This window comes from Leptosomus discolor, chromosome 8 (assembly GCF_034619465.1).
Source record: "Leptosomus discolor isolate bLepDis1 chromosome 8, bLepDis1.hap2, whole genome shotgun sequence".
In the NCBI taxonomy this organism is placed as follows: domain Eukaryota; kingdom Metazoa; phylum Chordata; class Aves; order Leptosomiformes; family Leptosomidae; genus Leptosomus; species Leptosomus discolor.
The window spans coordinates 40,668,945-40,688,798 of NC_141398.1; the positions used below are offsets into that span (position 1 = coordinate 40,668,945).

Here is a 19,854-nt window from a genome sequence, read left to right on the forward strand (position 1 = left end):
CCCACCGCCCTGCTGGCTGGCCGCGACTTCTGCACCCGCTTCTATTGGGCGAGCCGGGACCAGATGCGCCTTCTCACTGGCCAGCCGCTCTGTCCGTCTGTCTGACGAACCGGAAGGTGAAGGGGGCGAGCGGCTGAGAGGCAGAGCCTGCTCTGATTGGCCAGAGCGCTGTATGGGGAGGGCCCGGCTGATTGGGCCGCCACACCCCCGACGGCCAAAGGGGGCGGGGCAAGGGTCGGGGAGCGAGTTTTCATTGGGGGAGCCGCCCGCGGAACGAAAAGAGCGGGAGCTCGAGCGGATTCAAACAGGGGCCGAGGTGGGCGGGGCGTTGCCATGGCGGCGGGGCCCGCCGTGCCCCGAGGGTGCCCTGAGGGCGCCGGGTCCTCCCGGCGGGGCTGAAGAGAAGCTGGCCGTGTGGGGTCCCTCCGGTCCCCCCGGCTGCCGGGGCTCCTGCCAGCCTCCCTTGGGGGCGGCTCGCGGGGGCAGAGCCTGTGGCAGGGTGCCCTCGCCCACCAGCTGCCCGGCATGGCCCCTTGGAGAGGTGGAGGTCTCAAAACACTTGTGTATGAAACGATCAGTCTGTGTGCAGCAGGGAAGAGGGGCGAGCGGCACGCTTTGGCCCACGGGAGGAAGGCCCGCTGCCTTCCCTTGGCTTGCTTTCCAAGGCGCCTGCCTGCTTTTGGTTACCCGATCCTGTTTTCTTCAGTTAAATTCCTTGGTTTCGGCTTTTCTCCAGGTCAGCCAGCGAGTCCACAATCTCTGCAAAACACAAGAATGGCGTTAATCAAAACAATATTTGTTGTAGGCTTTTTTTTTTTTTTCCTCTGATGAGAAGATATCTTTCCTTCACTGATAACAATCGGGACATGGAGTCATTTTCCTCAGGCCAGCTCGACTGGGCAGCCATTAGCAGGGGACAGGCCTGAGCAGACTCAAGTGAGTACAGCCCAAAGAGATGCTTGGAAACAGACACGAGATGTCCTTCCAGCTCAGCACCATGCAGGCACGGCTGGGCGTCAGATTAGAGTAATAAAGACATGCTGTATCCTCAGTGCGGCTTTGACAACATCTCTGATGATTTTGGTGTTTCCACTTCATTCAGGGTGATTTCCTGCAGCTGAGAGCTGCTGTTGGGAGACGGAGGCACAGAGACTGTGGCACACGATGGTTTCTTGTGCACATTTTCCACATCTCTTGTATAGAAACTGGCCCCATAGGGCAGAGCAGATGAGGTTGAAGGAAGCTTTCTCCCCTTGGAGAGGTGAACTGAGAAAAGGGCATGACCTCTGTGCCTTCAACCACACCAGAAAGGTTCCTCTGTCTTTTCCTACTGTTTCTGTTAAATCTTCCTGTGGAGACCAATTATGTATCTGATGAGACCCAGACCAACTCCAGACACTGAATTCTTCCCCACTGTGGAGCAATTCTCAAGATTGCAATTTGTTGCTCAAAGCCCAAGGAAGGAAATGCTCCTGCACCGTGTTGTGGCTGCTCCTCCAGCTTATGGGATCTGCAGGACCTGAGTGGGGATTAACCAACACACCCCTGGTCCCAGTTCAGTGCTTGTTTGAGAGAAAAACCTTATTCTTATGTGATGACAAATAAACATCCTGGTGATTATTGTCATGGCACAGGTAAACGTTAACTGTATGAGCCATCACACTACAGGAGAGAGGTCTAGTATTAGGGGACTCATTAGCGTAAGAAGGTAGGTCAAGAAGGGGTTTTGAAACACAAAGCCAGACAAATTCATACAGAAAACAAATGACAAATTGAGTGCTGAAGCAGATGAGTGAGGGATACAGAAGGCCTGTGGAGCAGGTGTCCAGGACACTTACCCTCGGCAGAAGGGCGTTGGGAAGGGTCAAAGGCCCGGCACTGGTCAATGACTTTCCGCAGGTCTTCAGGGCAATCTTCCCCAACAGTAGCACGGTAATTGTGGTTGCAGATTTTCTCCATGATCTCCTGGGGTGTGCAGCCTAGACAATACGCGTGCAAATAGGAGTGTCAGGACGGAGCTCTGCTGCCACAGGAGGGTGCTGGGGAGGAAACCCAGTGCAAAGCCACGCCAAGAGCCTTCCTGCAACCTATGGCATGGAGAAACCTGCAGGGAAGCCACCCAAACTGCATCTGCAATGAACCCCCCGTATTTGGCATGACGCCGTTGTGCTCCAGTGGAGCAAGGAGATGTGTTTATGCTTCAATGCACGGGAACATCAAATAGAGACAAAAATTACTTGCGTGTTTGTGGTTTAAGCATGTTGCTGAAATGCTTTACTGTATTGGAGTCCCAGGAGAAGCTATGAAGCTGTCGTGTAGAGCCAGGCACACCAGGCACTGCCACTGGGACTCACACGCCATGGGATGCTTCGTGAAGGAGCAGGGAGCATCCCACACCAGACAGCAGCCGCACTGGGACATGTGGCTTTTACACAGAGGACCAGGTACTCCTCTCTCACCTTCAAATGGGATTCTAGAGGTCGCAATCTCCCACAGCACAATCCCGAAACTGGAAGGAGACAAGCAAGAGTCTCAGAATTCATCCCACCGTGTTGTCCTCCCTTCTAACAGAGGGAACTGTTGGGCTATGCCAACCACAAAGGGCTGCTTGCGTCTCCGATTAAACCTGGCTTTCTTCCATGGCTCAACAGCTACTCTGCCAGACATCTGCCTGCTTACAGGCATCTCTCCTGGGAAGAACAGACGCACCTGTAGATTTCACAGGGCCTCTTGTAGGGGTAGTTGATGTCTTTCAGGTTCTCAGGGGCAATGTAAGCCAACATAGAGACTTGTTTCCAGTTCTTCTTGGCTTTCCTCTTGATGGATGACTCTGTTTCGCACAGCTCGAATCCCGACAGCTGATTGAGAGAATGAGGAAGGGAGAAGTGGTAGAAACACAGTCTGCTGAAACCTGTGGCATGGCTGGGGACTGCCTCGAGATGGAGAAAACAGAGCGAGGTGCCCTGGGCAGCAAAGGCTGGCATGCAGCCACGTGTGCTGCCCGGTGCGTGGCACTTTCTGAAAGTGAAACCACATGTGAAGGCAGGTGAATAGCCCTAGCTTCAGCTCACTCCAGGGCGGATGGCTTAGAAACGTTCACGTTGATGATGGTAAAACAGAGATAATGATGAACTGAGGTGTAGGTATCTAAGGTGACAGGGGAGATGGCTCTGCCCCAGGTTTTATTCTAGACCATCATAATTCCCTTCGATGTTAGTGGGGGGAGACATCCACAAAACCATGCAAAACTCACAAAAACTTCTCCGAGCGCAGTCCTTACCTTCACACAGTAATCTCCAGCCACCAAGAACTTGCTACTGCAGATGCAGCCGTGAAGTCGGGACTTCTCCTCCGTCTGGTGCAACCTGCAGCCGGACAGAACCCAAGGGCAACATATGCTGGTGATGGACCCATCCCCAACTTGGGGCTTCCTCCTGCTGTGTGGGATATGGACTGACATCCACCCAGAGAAGCCAACAGCTCTGTGCCTGTCTTGGTGGACCAACCCTGCCAAGCCAACCTTTCCAAGAGGTGCTGGAACAGCCACTGTGGGCAGAATAACGAGCCTTGCAGATGAGCAGGTCCCATAAGGAGAACTAGCCGTGCTGTAGGGTGCTCCTGAAGCTGCCCTATGGGTGCGGGGAAGGGGGCTTCTCCCTTCCAGACCTTTGAAGCCAGATGTAGGGGCCAGTGACCAGTGGAGATGGGCGCTACTGCATCCAAATCCACTGCCTACCTCTTCACCAGCCTGCCATCCAATTGTCCCAAGGTGGTGGAAATTGTGTCTAACAGGATACTGCTGCTTACTGAGACCTACTGGGAAGCTGAGCACGGCTTGTGGACTGTCAGGTGGACTTCCTCACTGATTTATGCAGCAGCTCACCTGTAAAGGCCTCTGGCGGCTCCCAGGGCCATCCGAATGCGGACCTCCCAGGAGAGGTCCTGTTGCTTGGTCAGCACATCCCGCAGTGTCCCGTGCTTGCAGTACTCCATGACGATGGAGAAGCAGGGGCTCCCATCTGCAAGGTAAAACCGTGAGCATCCTGCCTTGTGCCACCTCTTGGGAGGGGACCATGACAAACTGTCTGCCACCAGCTGGCGCTGGGGACAGGCAGGGGAGGGAAAGGGTGACATTAATGTGACACCCCCTACCTTTCTCCTCAATGCAGATCCCATACATGCGCAGGATGTTTGGAGACTCAAACTTCTTTAGGGTCTGAATCTCCTTCTCGAAGATGTCTCTCACCTTCCTGCAGAAAGGGACAGCATGGTGAGATCCCTGGAATAAGGCATGACATGGCGCTGTGCCGTCCTCCCGTCCCGCCTGCCCTGTGTCACTCCCACCCAGGACAACTCACGCTGGGTCGGTGGTCAGTGGCCTCTTGAAGGTTTTGATGGCGACAGGGTACTTGAGGTACTCGCCCTCGTAGAGGTCATAGCTCTCGGTGTCCTGCAGGTGCCTATAGAAGGTGAGGTGGTCCCGCTGGATCTCGGTGATGTCTTCTCTTTTATCAACATTGACCTTCTTCAAGCCTGCTCCCGTCATGTGCCAGGAGGGAACGAGGGACACGTTAGGCAGGGATCAAGGGGAAAGGATAGACAGCACAGGGTGCCTAGAGGTGTGACACCAACTTACAGTCCATCACGTGCACAATTTTGTTCAGCTCCCTTTGCATCCAGTCTACCTTGCTCTCCATACATTGCCTGTCAATGTAGATCTCCCCGTCCGCGTCTTCGGGCTCCTCAGTACCTGGGGAAAGAAACATGCAGAAGTGGGGCCACTGGTTGAGCATGCAGGACTGACGGGGTTAGTTTTTCTCACAGTTTAAGTGTCCCCTTGGCTCTCCTTGGCCAGGCCCATGGCCATCAAGCAGCTGGGGACAGGTGCCAGCCACTGCTCTTGGGGAAAGAGGGTGTGCTAAATGCACGCTTACTTGCAATCACTTGGTCCAAGAAAGCCTTGTCGTCCTTCAGGTCCTCGGCATCCTGCCTGCGACATGTCTTTGCCTGGAAAGCCTCCAGGAAAGCCTGCTTCTGCTCTGCCTGCAGCAGGAGTGAGAGCCCCTGGGCGATGTCCTCCAGGCTCTCGTTCACCCAGATGAACTCCTCACCAGCACTGCGGGCTCTCAGGAACTTCTGAATCCAGCTGGTCTGGCTGTATTTCATCACCAGATTCTGGGCTTCCCCCAGCATCTGGAGCAGCTTTTTCAGCAGTTTCTCTTCGTGGTGGGAGATGTGCTCTGGTAGCTGAGCCTTGAGGATCCTCACAGGCTCCAGCAGGATCTGGATGCGTTCCACGAGGCGCTGGCACTGGTGCTTGCAGCATTTCACCTGCTCGAATTGGGCGTAGATGGTCTGGGCCACAGAGAGGACCCTGTCCACGATGTCCATGCTTGCAGCAAAGGGCTTGGCCACGGGTGATGTGGGCTGACAGCGTCTGGTGGAGGTGAGCCTCAGGTACAGCTTGGACATCAGCCAGATGTGGCTCTTCCACACCTTCCACCCTATGGAACAACCTTAGCATGTCACACCACCCTCCAGGTCTCCTATAGCCCCCTCACATCTCCTCCAGCTGCTTTGCTTTCTCTGCTTCGCCTGGCACCGCAGCCGCTTGTGCAGACTGCAGTGGGCACTCGCAAACAGAGGTGTCAGTAGCAGCAGTATTGGCACATCTGGCTCCATATCAGCTGGTTTTGGCTTGGTTTATGTAAATTAATTTAATGTCAGCCATACCCAGAGAGCTCATGTGCAGCCGAACAGGGTCAGCAATGACCCAAGGAGCATCCCCTGGGCAGTGCTCCCCAGCGCCAGCCCCGCACCACCCTGGGGTCCTGCCTGCAGACCCTCCATCTTTGACCATAAACATCCGCTTTCATTTCTAGCCAACATCTCTCTCTGTTGTCACCCAGCTAATAAAAGCTTTCATGCCTTCACAGCCCTGGCATCCCCGACTTCTCCGTATTTTCTCCCTGTAGCCCTGTATTGCCCGATTAAGATTTTAAATCAAACTCTTCCTGTGTGCTCAGCATCCCTACAGGGACGTTCCCTGCTCACCAGCCTGCTTCCAGGCAGCAGGGACAGAAAACTGCCCCTATTGCAGGGAAACTAGCAGCAGCCACTGACACCATTGATGCAGACAGCGCTAAGAGAGGGATACCGGGCTCTATCAGCTGGAAACGAGACCTAAACACACCCAGAAACGACCTGCAGCCACCCTCCCTTCCTCTTCAGGCTCTCTCCAGCACAGCCCTCAAGGCAGAAGCTCGTCCGCTTGCTAAGAGAAATCATCTGGGTTTACCTGGCCCCGCTTCACTCACCTCCGCCGCCTCTGCAGACTGGAGAGGCAAGGCAGGGTGAGCAGGATTTTATAGGGCACTTTCCCCGGCCACTGCTCCCACAGGCAGCGGAAGGGGCATTATGCAACCCACCGCAGCTTCCCCCGTTCCCGGAAAGCTGCTTGGGGTGGCAGAGGAAGGGGCCAGGTGGGCTGTATCCCCCTGCGCTGGGGTTTGCCTGCTGGAAGAAGGAATTGCCTGCGGGAAGCACATTGGGAAGAAGTGGATGGGAGAGGCTGAGGCCCCCATATTGACACTTGCTGCTATTTCGAGCACCTCAACCCCTTCTGCTGTGCTGCCAGCTGCAGCAAGGCTTGCCCGGGGCACTGCGACGACCTTGGCATCAGCTCAGCGCTGCGCAGCAGGACCCTCCAGGGCATGAGGCACCCATTCAGAGTAGCTATCATCTGTGGGGCTGGTGGTGTGGCATGGTCCTCTGGGACCTTCTGCTCCCCACCCCACCCCTGCAGCCTCGGGACCCCCCAACATCAAAGGAAGAAGGTTGCAGGCACCAGTGCTGGAAAGAGCGCTTGACCTCTGCCGGGAGTGCAGGAAACTTTGCGGGTGGCTTCGTCAGAGGGCCAGGCTGATTTTGGGAAGCACCGGATGGCATGTGATGCTGTTGCCCAACTTCGGAGAAGTGAGTGGTGGCTTTGGCCAGTTTCCGCTTACTGAGAGCCCGGGGTCACACAGGTTTGCTGTGGCTCCCCCCTGCAAAGAGTTTCTCCCATGCCATGGTTGATGGTATGGCTTTTGTCACCATGGGGAGCGAAGAAAGGCAACTGCAAGGTACCACGATTGGCACCTGGGAAGGGAGGCAGCGACGGTGGGAGAAAATGGGAGAAGCCCCAAGGGATTCTTGCCAGACCCTTTTTAAAAGGCTTTATTTTTCAAAATATACAGTTTATTTACAATTGTAGTGTCTATAGTTTTACATATAACTTTATTCCAAACCTTTAAATATCCACAGTAAATATTAGGAAAAAAAATAATCACAGGATCAGCAAAAAAAGGCATCTCGTAGCAATTCTGCTCATTGGAGTTTGAGTTTCAAGTAGCCAATGTCTACAAAAAACATGATAAATCTGGCAGAGAGATAAGGGTTAGAAAAAGGCAAAATCCAGACCTGCAGGATCCCCACTCAAAGGGCTGCAGGCCAAGAAAACCCTGTGCTGGGATCAGGCCGGGAGAAGGACCCGGTACACGGAAGCCACTCAGCACGAGTTAGGTGATGAGGTTAACCGCAGTGTGTGGGATGCCCTGGGATGGGGGTACCCTGGGAGGGGCAGGGGCTCAGGGGGCCTCCAGCAAGGTGCCAGGGCGGAGGAGGGAGGGCAGCATCAGGCACTTCATCTCTCGGGCAGCAGACCTGCCTGCGCATCTGTGGCCTGGACTGGGCAGGTGGCAAGGAAAGAGCAGGAGCCCTCCAACCTTCTCCTCCCCTTTCCCCGTATCCTCACCCCCTCATCCCCCACGGCAGTGCCACAGTTGGACCTCAGCACATGATGGGGATGCTCCGGTGAGGGGCCACCACTGTGGCACAGCCCCTGGCAAGGGGGCAGGGACCAGCCCGCCTCACCAAGGGCTGGGGAGGGATGCCACAGCCCCAGCCCAGGAGGGACGGAGCCGGCAGCCAGGAGCTGCATCAGGGCCATCAGTCCTCTTTCTCGAAGGTCTCCTCGGGGATGAGCGTCCGGAAGGGGTGATCCCAGAAGCGGGTGCTGATGCCGAAGCCTGCGGGCAGGGGAGAGAGCGCTCAGGCCATGGGAAGCTGCCAGGGGACAGGGCACAGCTTGCTTGATGTTAACCGAGCCAGTGCCACCATCGCCAAGACCAGCAGGGCTGGGAGCAGCCTGCACAAGGGCCACATGGCTGGGATGGGACATCACCCAGCTGGGTGCAAAGGTGACGAGGGCTGACAGAGATGGCAGGCCCAGGCCGTCCCTTTGTAGAGGCTGGCAGGGGAGGAGCACCTGCGTTTCAGGGAGGGAGGAAGGCAAGGCAAGGAGGAAGAGCAGAGGGAGCCGAAGGAGCTGGCTGGGCCATGCCACCAGCCCCACAGATGATAGCTTATCTGGATGGGGCGTTTTCTCCTAGGAAACCGGGCAAAGGGCAGGTTGAGCAAGTGCTGGGCTGGGGAAGGTGTGGGACGGACCCAGGGAAGCCCAGGGCCTCACCCTGCACTCGCCAACGCCTCCCGGCAGGAGGAGATACTGCTCCGGGCAGGGACGGGTACCTGCATGCCAGCACCGCAAGGGCTCTGCCTCTGCCCCAGCATCCCCAGGCGGCATTGGTGGCCGCTGGCGAGACAGGCTGTTGCCTTCGCCCCTGGGCCACACCAGCTCCCCATCCTCAACCTGGGGGCTAAGAAATGTGCCCCATGGGGCTGCAGCACCTCATACCCTGCTTCCCCAGTGAATCTTGGGTTTCCCCACCCCAAATGCCAGGTATTTCAGAGCATCAGCTGCACACACGCAGGCTTCAACAGCCCCTTCCTGTGCAGGGAACACGGCGCTACCTGATTTTTGGTGTTCAAAGTGGTGCTTGACGTGATAAGCCTTCAGGCCGTACAGGTAGGTGCCTTTTTTTGGTGAGCCGTAGTGGAGGTAATAGTGCATCATGTCGTAGATGACGTAGCCACAGAGCCCCCCGACGAACACAGAGAGCCCCAGTACCTCGGGCAGCAGGAGCCGCAGGACACCGTAGAAGAAGCCGATCACCAGCGAGGCTGGCACGGGAGGGAAGACCAGGCGGGAGCTGTCGAAGGGAGACTGGAAGCAGAGAAGGACAGTGGGACAGGCAGCTCCTAGCCCACCCCACATCCCCCAGCCCCCAGAACATCCCTGCCAAGCTTTGGGGATGCCCATTCGGGAAAAGCCAACAGCAAAGCAGTCTCCAGAAACCTTCCCCAAAAAAAGATGTACCCAGTGGTGAGAGCAGCCCCTTGCCCACACCCAGCTGGTGGCTTTGGCTGGTAGGTCCCCGAGTTCCACAGGAACATTTCCTGCAGCAAAGCTAGAGGGAGCCCATGGCTTTTTTTGGTTCTTCCCCCTTGCCCAACTGGAGCTTGCAGATTTAACTCCAGCTCCTCTGAGCCAGTCTTGCAGCCCTCGTCGCTATTAAGTAAGGGCCCTGCTTGGGGCAAAGATGCCACGAGTCACGTCGAACACGCACAAACAGGCTCCGCCTGAGCAAAGGCCACCGTTCCCACGGCCTGGCGGGCGTCGGCGGAGGCATAAGCTGCGACTCACCTTGTGATGCTGCCCATGCAGCAAGAAATGCAGGGTGATGAGATAGTAGTTACTAGCGGGTGGCTTCATGTGGAAGACAAAGCGATGGATGAGGTACTCTAGCAGGGACCACAGGAACATCCCCAGGAGGAAGATGAAGGGGAAGTAGTATTTGTGGACGGGGATGGAGTACTCTACACAACAAGATGTGCAGTGGTCAGCAGGGCAGGCGGCGTGTGGGTGCTCTTATCCATCGGCATCCGGGTGAAGCTCAGCTCTCCCTCCCTCACACCTCTCAGCCACCTCCTGCTCCGAGCTTCCCCTGGGAGCCACCTTCCCAAACACTGCCCTAAACCACATTTTCCTTTGATTCCCATTAATTTACACTCTATGGAAACAGTCATCTTCTCGCTGCCACAAGGAGCCAGCAAGGGGGGGTCCCCTGATCCCAGATGCCAATGGGGGCTTGGATGTGCACTCCAGGGAGAGCCCTGTCCTTACAAAGCTGCTTTGGCCACCACAACAAGGCAGGAGGGACCTTATCTGCACAGGCAGCACTGGTGACAGTTAAACAGTGTTGCTAGAGTTGGATTTATTTTTTTATTTTGGGGGAAAAACAATAGATTTGTTGGGCACCTTCCCCCGCAGAGCATTTTTTCAGCCACCTCCTCCTTTCGGGGCTGGCTGCTGGCCCTGCGTCCTTGCTAGTAGAATTCGGATCCCCCCAAACCTGTTCATTTTGGACAGGGGGAAAATAAAAAAATAAAAATAACCCCTTGGCAGCAAGGTGACAAATGCTGCAAGGAGCCAGGGGGAAGCCAGTGCAGCACCACTCCACCCCGCAGCCGGGCACAGCTGGCACCGAGTGGCACCTTGCAAAAAAAATAGGGAGCCCAGAAAAAAAAAAAAAACCACACACAAAAAAAGCGCACAACAAAGAAGACAGCCTGCCCCGGCCACACTTGTTATTCCCGGGAGAGCAGACAGTGGGAGATTCAAGGGCAGGCGCTTCGGGCAAACAAGCCCTGCACTGTGCGACGCCGGCGGCGCTGAGAGCTGGGTTTGTTCGCCCGCCACACCGGCATCCAGCCGCGACCCAGCGTGGGCGTCAGTGGGGGGTGGCCCGCACCACAGCGCTGGCTGGGCTCAGTTTTGGGGGATGGAGGGAAGGGAGGCAAGGGGGAGTGGGCTGCAGCCTCTATGCCTCCATCAATTCCCTGGGGGTGACCAAATCGTGCGGGCAATCGGAGGGGATGGAGATGGCGAGCTCAGGCCTTAAAGCAGCGCAGACAGCTTCATGCGGAGGACGTGGCTGGGGGGACAGGGGCTCACCCGCAGCTTGTGCATGCGGCTCGTGGTGAGCATGTATGGAAGGAGGGATGGGGAAGGGACACAGAGGACTTCCCCTGCGCAGAGCTGTCCTGCCCCTGCACCCGGAGTCGGGGCAGCGAGCCAAGCCCAATGGCTTTGCTGCAGCTCATACCTGTGGTGAAGGAGGAGAAGAGCCTGGTGTTGCCCTGGGCAAGGGAGGTGTAGCTGACCCAGCTGAGATAGAGCACCACAGGAGCCCACACCAGGAACACCACGTACCTACAGGGTAGACGGAGATGTCAGAGGGAGCGTCCTGCGGGGTGGCAAGCCATTCCCCTCTTTCTGTGGGGGCAATAGCCAGGGCACAGTGCAGACCCCCAGGGGCTCACCATGCTGTCTTGGAGAGGGACTCGAGGAAATCCGAGTGGAAGAGGCGGATTGGCCGATCCACGGGCTGGTGCACCCACTCGTCGTATTTCTCCCCCAGGTAGCCCACCTGCCACAGCAAGGGCTTCTGCCAGTCCACCAGGTCCTGAGGGAGCAGAGAGTGGTTGTATCCCTGCGGGACCTACACACTGCCCTGGTGCCAGACACAAAACTGTGCCGCAGCTGTGGGATTTTGGGCTGCAAACCCCTTCCCATGCTCCAGGAGCAGCTGCTTCTTGCTCCAAGCAGCCCTGAGCTCCCCACAAGCACCAGTGTGGGGCAGACAAGCAGAGCCAGACACACATCAGCCCCATCTACCCATGAACATGGGGTTGAGCTTGCCCCTGTGCCACTGGGTACCTGCCAGCTGTTCAAGGTGAAGGCAGCTGTACCTGGACCTGGCTCAGTATCAGGCCCTGATAAGTGAGGCTCTTTCCCCCACCGCGAGCTGCCAAGATTAGATAGCGAGCAGCAATACTCCCCACTTGCTAGCCATGCCAGTGAGCTGCCAGTAGGATGTGGAGTCCATTCCCGTGGTATTGCTCTGGCCAAGGGCTTTTCTCCTCGAGGAAAGGACGCACAGGATGGCCGCACCCATTCAAGCGCTCTGGCAGCAAGGAGCGAAGCAGAAAGGGATGGGGAGCGGGGATACAGGATGGGAACGCTAACACCAGTCACCGCTTCAGCGCGTGGCTGCATTCAGGTGGCTGCAAGAGCAAGAAGGGACCTGTGACGGTGCACATGTCTACGCCGGACAAAACTAGAGAGACCCAACCAGCAGCACCACCTCTGCCACACTCAGCATCCTCGGGCGTGTCTTCTGCTGGCCTGGCCAGATAAGGTGGTTTCTCAGTCCCACCTATGCCCCGAGACTGAAAGTGGGCTCGCCCAGCTGAGCCCTGAGCATGGCAGCTCTCCATCAGCTGGCCTGTGCCACACGGCGCTGGCACGGCAACCCAGCACCTGGGGCTGCGCCACTGGTCATTTGGTGACAGTGGAGGGGGTGGTTCAGTTCAGGGCGTTTCAGTGTAAGGAGCTGAGGTGGCTGTAGGCATTTTTGGGGCTCTGCTACAGGCAGGGGTGGACGTGATCGCCCAGGAGTGGAAACGACCCCAGCCTGCAGCTGGTGCATGGGATGGGGATGGAGACACCCTCCATTGGGAAGCTAGGGGAAAAGTTAGGGCAAAAAAGGGTGACTTTGGAATAGCAGATTTGCTTTTAAAGGCAGTCAGCAGTAAAATATTAAGAGGGGTGGGTGAAAGGTGTTCTCCTGCTCAAAAAAAATGCTCACCGATAAGCAGGGGCTGTGCAAAGCACAGCGGCCAAATGGTGCTGTGAACGACAGGGATGTCCAAAGGCACCTTGGGGATGAATCCCTGCTCCCACGTGTGCTCAGAAAGGAGTTGGCAGGGCAGGAAGCACCCTGAGTGAAAGGGGGGTTGCCCTGCCTGGGCTGGGAGATCCCTTAGTGCTCATTACCAGTGCTCAGACAAGAGGAAAAATGTAAAAAATAAATAAAGAAAACAAGATAAAAAAAAAATAAAGTGAGCAAGGTGCGGCTTGGAAGCAGGTCCTGCTTGAAGGGCACAGCCGCTGTCAGAGAAAGCCATCTCCACCCACACCACCGCCGCATGAACCTCCCAGCGAGGCCGTGCCTGGGCAATAATGCACGAGCGATGCCATCTGCTCCAGAAGGGGTAGGAGCAGACAGACTGGCTCCTTCCTGGCATCCCTCCCATCCTGGGGGTCAGGAGAAAGCCAGCATTCCTGCAGGGAAGAGGAGATCTCATCTTCCCCAGGAGCACTCCGGCAAATGCCATGCTGGAGAAACCCCCGGCTTTTACCTTCTCCACATCCACCGTTTTACAGCGAGGATCCATCCGCATCGGGGTCTGGGCTGCAGCATCCACAGCCTTCTCATCCACCGGCTCGGGGTGGCTCTGAAGAGAGAAGGAAAATGCTGTGGTGAAGCACTGGTAGCAGACACTGTCGGGGACAGTGATGGCCATGCCTGCCTGCTAAATAAATAAGGGAAAAAATCCGATGAATTTCAGTCAGTCAGTTCCTGCCGAGCAGGTTCCCGAGGGATGTGGCTGCCAGCGAGCTGTGCTGCCCTTCGAACTGTGCACCAAGCATCGCACGCTTGAGTCTTTTTGGAAATCTCCCCCCAAGCCTGGTTTTCAGACCACCCCACCACACTGCCAGGAGGGCACTGGTGCTTCGGTGTTGCAAAGCGGAGGCTCCCGGGCCCTTGGCCAGCATTTCCCCTTGCTAACAGGCAGTGCGGTAGCGCAGCTCACCTTCCCACAGGTCAGCAGCCCAGCAAGCACCAGCCGGAGCCAGTGCCGCTGCCAGCAAAGTGAGGGGCATTGCTGGGTTAGTGCTCACAACACCGACGCCAGGCTCCCTCCTCCCCACTCCGCTGCTCTCCAGCAAAATCCCAGCCTGGCATTTTGGTCCCTGAGGAAGCCAGGCTGCCAGAGCTGGGGAGCACGACATGGGTGGTGCACCACCCTGGCTCCAGGCACGGGGAGGGGAAAAATGCAGCAGGAGGGAGCTCACCCCAGCAAAAAAGGCAATGTGCCCTTTGCATGGCGGTGCTGGGCCAGGCACCTTCACCGCAGGCCATGCAAGATGGGGTGGAGGCTTGGTTTTGGCTAGGGAAGGCACGCTGAGGCCTGGGGGATGCACTGGTGGGCTGGCAGGTGGATGAAGCGCAGGCTGTGGTCCCCCTGCCAGGGCTGGCTGAGAAACAGGAGAAACCTGCCTTGTCTGATGCTTGGAAACAACCGCATTGCCGGCTGCCAGCACCGGCCTCCTTCCCATGGCCCTGCCAGCTCCAGCGCTGGCCCTGATGCTGGCAGGGGGCTTGGTGAGGCCACAGCATGCCCATGCAAGACCCAAGCTGGCCGTGCCCCCCGGCTGCCCAGGCAGGACATGCCAAACATGCCTTTTCTCCTGCTTTGTCACCTTGAGCTACCCATTAACTCGGCAGCAGGGTATGGCGCGGCCTGGCAGCCCCAGCACAGCGATGCCCGCCAGGGTTTCCAGCTGTGCCGCTTGCAGTGAGGAATGGTTTTCCCCTGGCAGCCGTGGCACAAGCAGGGTTCCTCAATGGATGTTCTCCCCGCTGCTCTGAGAGGGATGCAATTCCCTTGAGGGACGCGAGGACTGATGTCGCCTCGCTGGGGCGGACAGGACTTTGTGCTGCGTTGGTGACGCTGAGGCAGGGCCCAGGTCCTGTTTGCTGACAGCGGGCACTCCTTGCCTGCTGGGATCCCACCCCCTTTCCTGGGCTAGCTGGATTTTGAGCCTCATCCCACCGGTACGGGAGCTGCGCTAGCCAGCCCCAAGGCAGCCCCTTGCCCCGGGGAGCAGGCAGGGCAGGGGATATTTCCAGCCAGGCTGGACTCGAGCAGCCATCAATTTTACTGCAGGCAGAGTGACTGTGCAAGCTGACGCTGTGGACCACCACACCTCCCTTTGCAAGGATCCCCATCTCTATTTTCAGCTTTGTCCTTCAGTCAGATATCCTGAAACCCCAAGGGAGGTGGGATGCCTTGAAATCCAGCTGAGGATGGTCAAGTTATGGTTTTGCCTCCTCCCTGACGGTGCTTTGGAAGAAAATTTGGCTTTAAGAGAGAGATAGATGGCTTCTCCATCCCCTGAGAAATGAGCCCATGCTCTCCACCCCAACACTTGCACCACAGCCTCACCAGCAGCAGGAAGGATGCTTAAGAAAGCCGGACTGATGCAACGCATTGGCACCTCTCCTCCCCTTTCCGAAACATCCACACACCTCCAACTCCCCTGCCCACGGATGCGTGAGCACCGTGTTGTGGTCAGAGGCTTCCCTATCCTCCTACATCAGGGAGACTGACAGAGGGGGCTCAGACCCCCGCCTCGCTGGCAGCACCCATGCTGGGGAGGATGGGTGTCACCAGTGAGATGCCATCACCCTGCATGCTACAGCAGCTCCCTTCCAGTGCCCAGCCTTGCCTGAGTCATCTCCTCCTCTTCCATGGCTGGGGAGCAGGAGGAAGGCTCTCCTCTTGTTCACCCCGGGGCTGGCACTGAAACAACCGGCAGCCGTGGCGCAAGCAAGGTGCAAGCCATGCCTGCGTGCCCCAGCTCGCTCCATAGAGCGGTGGCATGCTCCTGCCTGCCCCGAGCGTGCCAGGGGTGTGCGGGGACCGAGCCCCACCAGCACCCGGACCAGCGCTGGGGCCTCTGCCTGCCCTCCTCCTCCAAATAAAAGGTGGGTTTGAAGGAGGCTGAAGGGGTCTTTGCAAGCACCCAGCTCTGCCTGTCGCCCATGGGTGATGCTGATGCACCCACATTGTCCCTGAGCAAACAGGTCCTGCCAGGAAAGATGCACAAGAGGCCTGATGTAACGAAGGGAAAGTTAACGCCTACAAAGCGCCGCCTTCCCGCACCGTCGCCCTAGTAAGCGGAAGGACTGGCAAAGTGCCGGCTCTCCTGCCAGAAAGCAACAGGGCCAAACACCCAGGGCACAGCACAATGTGGTGACTGGGTGACCCAACATCTACCTCCAAGCACCCCACTGCCCTGTGCTGGTCAGGCAGGGCCACGGGGAGCTCAGTGCCAGCTACGCCACTCCAGTGCTGCCCAGCATCAGGACTCAGGGCATTAAAGGAAAAACAAAATCCAGCTGCAATGCGAGCCAGTACGTGTAGGAGGGATGGCCAGTGTGGGGTCTGGCATGCCTGGGCCGCAGGCAGGAGAAGCTGGACAGTCAGCTGCTCCGCCAGCAGCCTGGACCCAGTTCTTCCACCCATGCCCGTCTGCCCAGCAAGTCAAACCCCGCAGGAGCCCTGCCATACCTCTCCATCACCCTGGAGCCTCCAGCACCTTCACTGAGCTCCTCCACGGCTCGATTTGCTGATGTCCATGTGGGCCAAGCTGCATTAGCAATGCAGGCTCAGGCGTGTAGCACGAGGACAGGCCATGAAACACAGGGAACCCAAGCGAGGTCCCCACCTGCGGTGGCACGTTCCCAGCATCACCATCCCACTAGCATCGTGGTCCCTGGGCAGCAGCTGGCAGAGCCCCAGGAGGCTGCGCATCAGCCCATTAAACACTGGGTGCAGCAGGACTAATAAAAGGAGGTTGAATTTACTGGTTCTAATGATACAATAAAAAAAAGCCGTTTCTTGTTACAACACCTCCGAAGAACACGCAAGTGCCTACGTCCAAGTGGGCTGAGGCCAGGACGGAGAGCCAGGGCAAGTCTGACATGTGGCGATGCAGGCGAGGAGAAGGGGAGGCCACCAACCCTGAGAGAGAAAGGGGATTTACTGTGACTCAGGGTCACGTCACACACCCCAAAGAGGCTGTGATGAAAGTCTCTCATTGCTTAAATTGGAGGGGTAATTAGATGATCCAGCTTCCCTCTAGCGAGACTGTTAAAATCCACTGTCTAGTTTGGGTAATTATTGCTTCTCACTTTGATCTCCCCTATACTTTCTGTTTGCATAGATAAAAAGTTTGGGGTTTAATTTGTCCTTAGCCAAATGGGGCTGGGTGATGCAGAAAAGGGTCCTGTGGCCGAAGGATGGAGCTGAGCTCCTGAGAGCCACAGGAAAGGGCATGGAGAGGCATGCCGGGGGGATGAAGGCTGGCTCTTATCTTCCTCTTTGCCCCTCATGCATTAACACATTTTTTGACCCCCATTTCCAAACCCCTCGAAGTCCCTGGGCGTAAGCAGGGGGGATGCTAGACACCTGTGGGACCTCAGGGTCCTGCATCCCTTGGCACAGAGATGGTGCAGCCCTGGGACGTCTGATGAGTGAGGAGAAGCACCAGCAAAGCCACAGGGGTCCAGAGCCGGACCAGGGTGATGCAGCACCTCCACTGAAGAGCTGCTTGGGGTACACCTGCCTGAAAGCAGCCAAAGGAAGGATCTGAGGGCATTGACTCCCCCCCATCTCCCTCCAACAGGGGTTTTTGAGGGGCGGCAAGCCTGGCAGAGCGGCTCACACATCAGGTGCGTGCCAGGCACAGGACAGCCAGCCTCGCTGTGCAGCAGGCAGCTTCTGTCCCTCCCCGCCATGTTACAGCCCAGGACGGTTTATCTAGTGCCAGGCAGCGTCTGATCTCCCTGCGCCCCGGCATTATCACGCTGTGTATTTGCATTGGGACAGAGGCAATTCCCCTTGGTGCAAGAACTCGTTTGTCTGGTACCTTCCTTTGCCCCAACCCGTCAGGCTCGTCACGCCTGCGAGGAGGCGGTGGCAATGAGTGTCCCAATGGAGGAGGTGCCATCGGGATCCGGGGAAAGAGCAGGCGTCGCATTGAGGCCAAACAAAGCCCCGTCTGTGGCATAGCCTCCGACTGGGGCCGAGGCTGCACCACGGGGAGGAGAACCAGCGAGTGCTGAGAACCAGCGAGTGCAAACAACCATCCTGGAGGGACCGACCGGTCACCGACCTTGCGGGGATGTCCGGAGGGGAAAGCGGTCACTGGGCTGGCAGAGGGGGCAGGGCTGGGCTGGCCATGCTGCTTGGGCATCCTGCCCCCGGCGTGCCGGTGAGGGTCAGTAATCGGGACGGCAGTGCTCGGTGCCACTGGAAGCTCATCCTTCCTGGAAGCTCACCTGGAAGTGGAGGCACTTCCCCGGGGTGCTCTCCCTTCCGCCTGGGCAGCGGCTGAGCACAGGGCTGGCATGGCAGAGACGGCGGTGAGTCACAGCCACCGTTGCCCCACGCCCAGATGGCTGAGGAGATGGCTGGGCTCCTCTCCCCAGCAGTGGCCGCTCATCACCGGCAAGTCCTGGTGCCCAGCACCCCGGTCCCTGGCCGAATGCTGGTGGTGCCAGGAAGGGTGCCCTGCCCCATCGCCCACCCCGTGCCACATGGCCCTGCTAAAACCAACACCGAGCTGCATGTCCCCATCTCCCACACCCCTCCAAAGACCCCAGCACCTCCATGTCATGCTGGCACACCGGGATCACCCATGGGCCCTGCCTCCTGGCACAGCCAGGGTGGGATGTGACCATGGGATGGGACCCCACAGATACCAGGCTCTGTGCAGCTCGGACATGGTCCATCTCAGGCCCGGCGAAGCCTGGACACTATGTGCCTCACTACCCTCTGCACCTCAGGCCCCACAGATGTCCCCGGAGCCACCGTGCCCCACACACCTGGGACCTTTGCACCCCATCCACTCCACCTCAGGTGCCATCCATGCAGGACCCTGAGAGCCTCAAATGCTCCCTGCCCCATACACCACTCATGCCCTGGTCCCTCCACAGCCTGAACCCCGAGCGTCCTGTGCAGCTCAGCCTCAACACACACCATGTCCCACACAGCTCAGACCCAGACCTGGGTGCCCTATACACTACATGCACCCCAAAGGCTCCATGCCCCATAGACCCCAGACCCTACACAACCTCTGCATGCCATGTAGAGCTCAGACTCTGTGCAGCCTGGACCTGGGGTGCTCTATAGACCCTGTATGGATCTGATCCTGCGTGGCCCAGACCCGGAGTGCCTTATAGACCTCGTACAGCTCAGACACCGTGCGCCCTGGACTTGGGATGCTCTATAGACCCCGGTACTGCTCCGTTCCCGCACAGCCCCCGTTGCGGGGCACCCTAGAGACTCCGAACATCCCGGTCGCGGGGCAGCCGCCGGTACCTGCTCCTCTCCGGGCTCCATCTCTCCCACGTAGTACTGCTCCAGCCAGCGGCGGGCGTTGTCGGAGTGCCGGTGGGGCGGCCCGTCCAGCGCGGCGCTCACGTCGGTGCCGGCCCGCCGCCGCAGCAGCTGCTCGCCGCCCGGGTGCAGCCGCACGAAGCCGCTCAGGTCGTAGAGGCGGCGGCGGCAGCGGACCAGGCAGGCGCCCTCCGCGCACCGCGCCCGCACCTCGGCGGCGCTGAAGGAGCGCGGAGCTGACGCCATGGCCCGTCCCGCCCTGCTGCCACCCCCGGCCCGGCCCGTCCCGCCGCCAGGGCCGCGCGCTCTGCCGGTACCTGCTCATCCAGACACACGCATATGAGCCCCGGCCACGCCCACACATAGACCACGCCCCCCCCCGGCGCCTGTTGGACCGCGCCGGAGGGGTGGGGCGGGGCTTGGGTGGGGGAGGCTCCGCCCCGCGGCAGGTGCCCTGCTCCGGGGGGGGGGGGGGGTGGGTGTACGGGGCACCCCGCGGTGGGTTGTGGAGGAGTAAGGGGCACTCACGGCAGGGGAATGGGTGCGGGGGGGGGGGAATGAGGTACCCTGGGTAAACGGGGGGGACGAATTGGGTACCCCAGGGAGGACATGGGTACACATGGGCACACTCGGGAGGGGGGGAATGGGGGTTCTGACAACCCTAAATGGATGGAGGGGTCACTGTGGCAGCCCGCGGGGGGAAGCAGAGTATGAGCATCCCCAGCAGTGAAAAGGGGGTGTGGGGGCATCCCGGGGGGGGAATTGGGGAGGTGTGAGGGCCTCCCAGGGGGGTAGCTGGGGGGGATACAGGGCAACCCCAGGGAGTTATGGGGGTGTATGGGGCACACTCGGGGGTACCATCTTTCCCAGGGTGCC

At 58.4% G+C, this 19,854-nt stretch overlaps 2 protein-coding genes across 3 annotated transcripts; both read right to left on the bottom strand.

Moving 5' to 3' along the window:
- Positions 1-684: 684 nt before the first annotated feature.
- Positions 685-5,406, bottom strand: MLKL (mixed lineage kinase domain like pseudokinase). The gene is made up of 10 exons (XM_009951654.2): positions 4,935-5,406; positions 4,637-4,750; positions 4,359-4,533; positions 4,153-4,250; positions 3,884-4,019; positions 3,281-3,365; positions 2,710-2,858; positions 2,460-2,509; positions 1,839-1,979; positions 685-759 (listed from the first exon to the last, which is right to left on the bottom strand). The coding sequence occupies exons 1-10, from the start codon at positions 5,389-5,391 to the stop codon at positions 707-709; spliced, it is 1,458 nt and encodes a 485-aa protein (XP_009949956.1). The 5' UTR covers positions 5,392-5,406; the 3' UTR covers positions 685-706.
- Positions 5,407-7,989: 2,583 nt separating this feature from the next.
- FA2H (fatty acid 2-hydroxylase) lies at positions 7,990-19,224 on the bottom strand. 2 transcript variants are annotated; one of them, XM_086469337.1, is made up of 7 exons: positions 18,961-19,224; positions 13,147-13,242; positions 11,266-11,408; positions 11,049-11,155; positions 9,587-9,759; positions 8,854-9,106; positions 7,990-8,069 (listed from the first exon to the last, which is right to left on the bottom strand). In XM_086469337.1, exons 1-7 carry the CDS (start codon positions 19,222-19,224, stop codon positions 7,990-7,992), a joined length of 1,116 nt encoding a protein of 371 aa, XP_086325463.1. The 2 variants fall into 2 exon arrangements, with proteins under 2 accessions (XP_086325463.1, XP_086325464.1); XM_086469338.1 differs by having other exon boundaries at positions 13,147-13,230; positions 18,949-19,224.
- Positions 19,225-19,854: the final 630 nt, after the last annotated feature.

What these genes read in the sequence shown, in the direction of transcription:
- FA2H (XM_086469337.1), bottom strand. Translation starts at nt 19,224, where the DNA reads ATGGCGTCAGCTCCGCGCTCCTTCAGCGCCGCCGAGGTGCGGGCGCGG. An exon ending in TCCCTCTCCAAGACAGCATG is followed by an intron (nt 11,156 to 11,265) that starts GTGAGCCCCTGG and finishes TCTACCCTGTAG; the next exon opens with GTACGTGGTGTTCCTGGTGT. An exon ending in CTTCTCCTCCTTCACCACAG is followed by an intron (nt 9,760 to 11,048) that starts GTATGAGCTGCA and finishes CTTGTTGTGTAG; the next exon opens with AGTACTCCATCCCCGTCCAC.
- MLKL (XM_009951654.2), bottom strand. Translation starts at nt 5,391, where the DNA reads ATGGACATCGTGGACAGGGTCCTCTCTGTGGCCCAGACCATCTACGCC. An exon ending in CTTGGACCAAGTGATTGCAA is followed by an intron (nt 4,751 to 4,934) that starts GTAAGCGTGCAT and finishes TTCTTTCCCCAG; the next exon opens with GTACTGAGGAGCCCGAAGAC. An exon ending in GATCTGCATTGAGGAGAAAG is followed by an intron (nt 4,020 to 4,152) that starts GTAGGGGGTGTC and finishes TTTACCTTGCAG; the next exon opens with ATGGGAGCCCCTGCTTCTCC.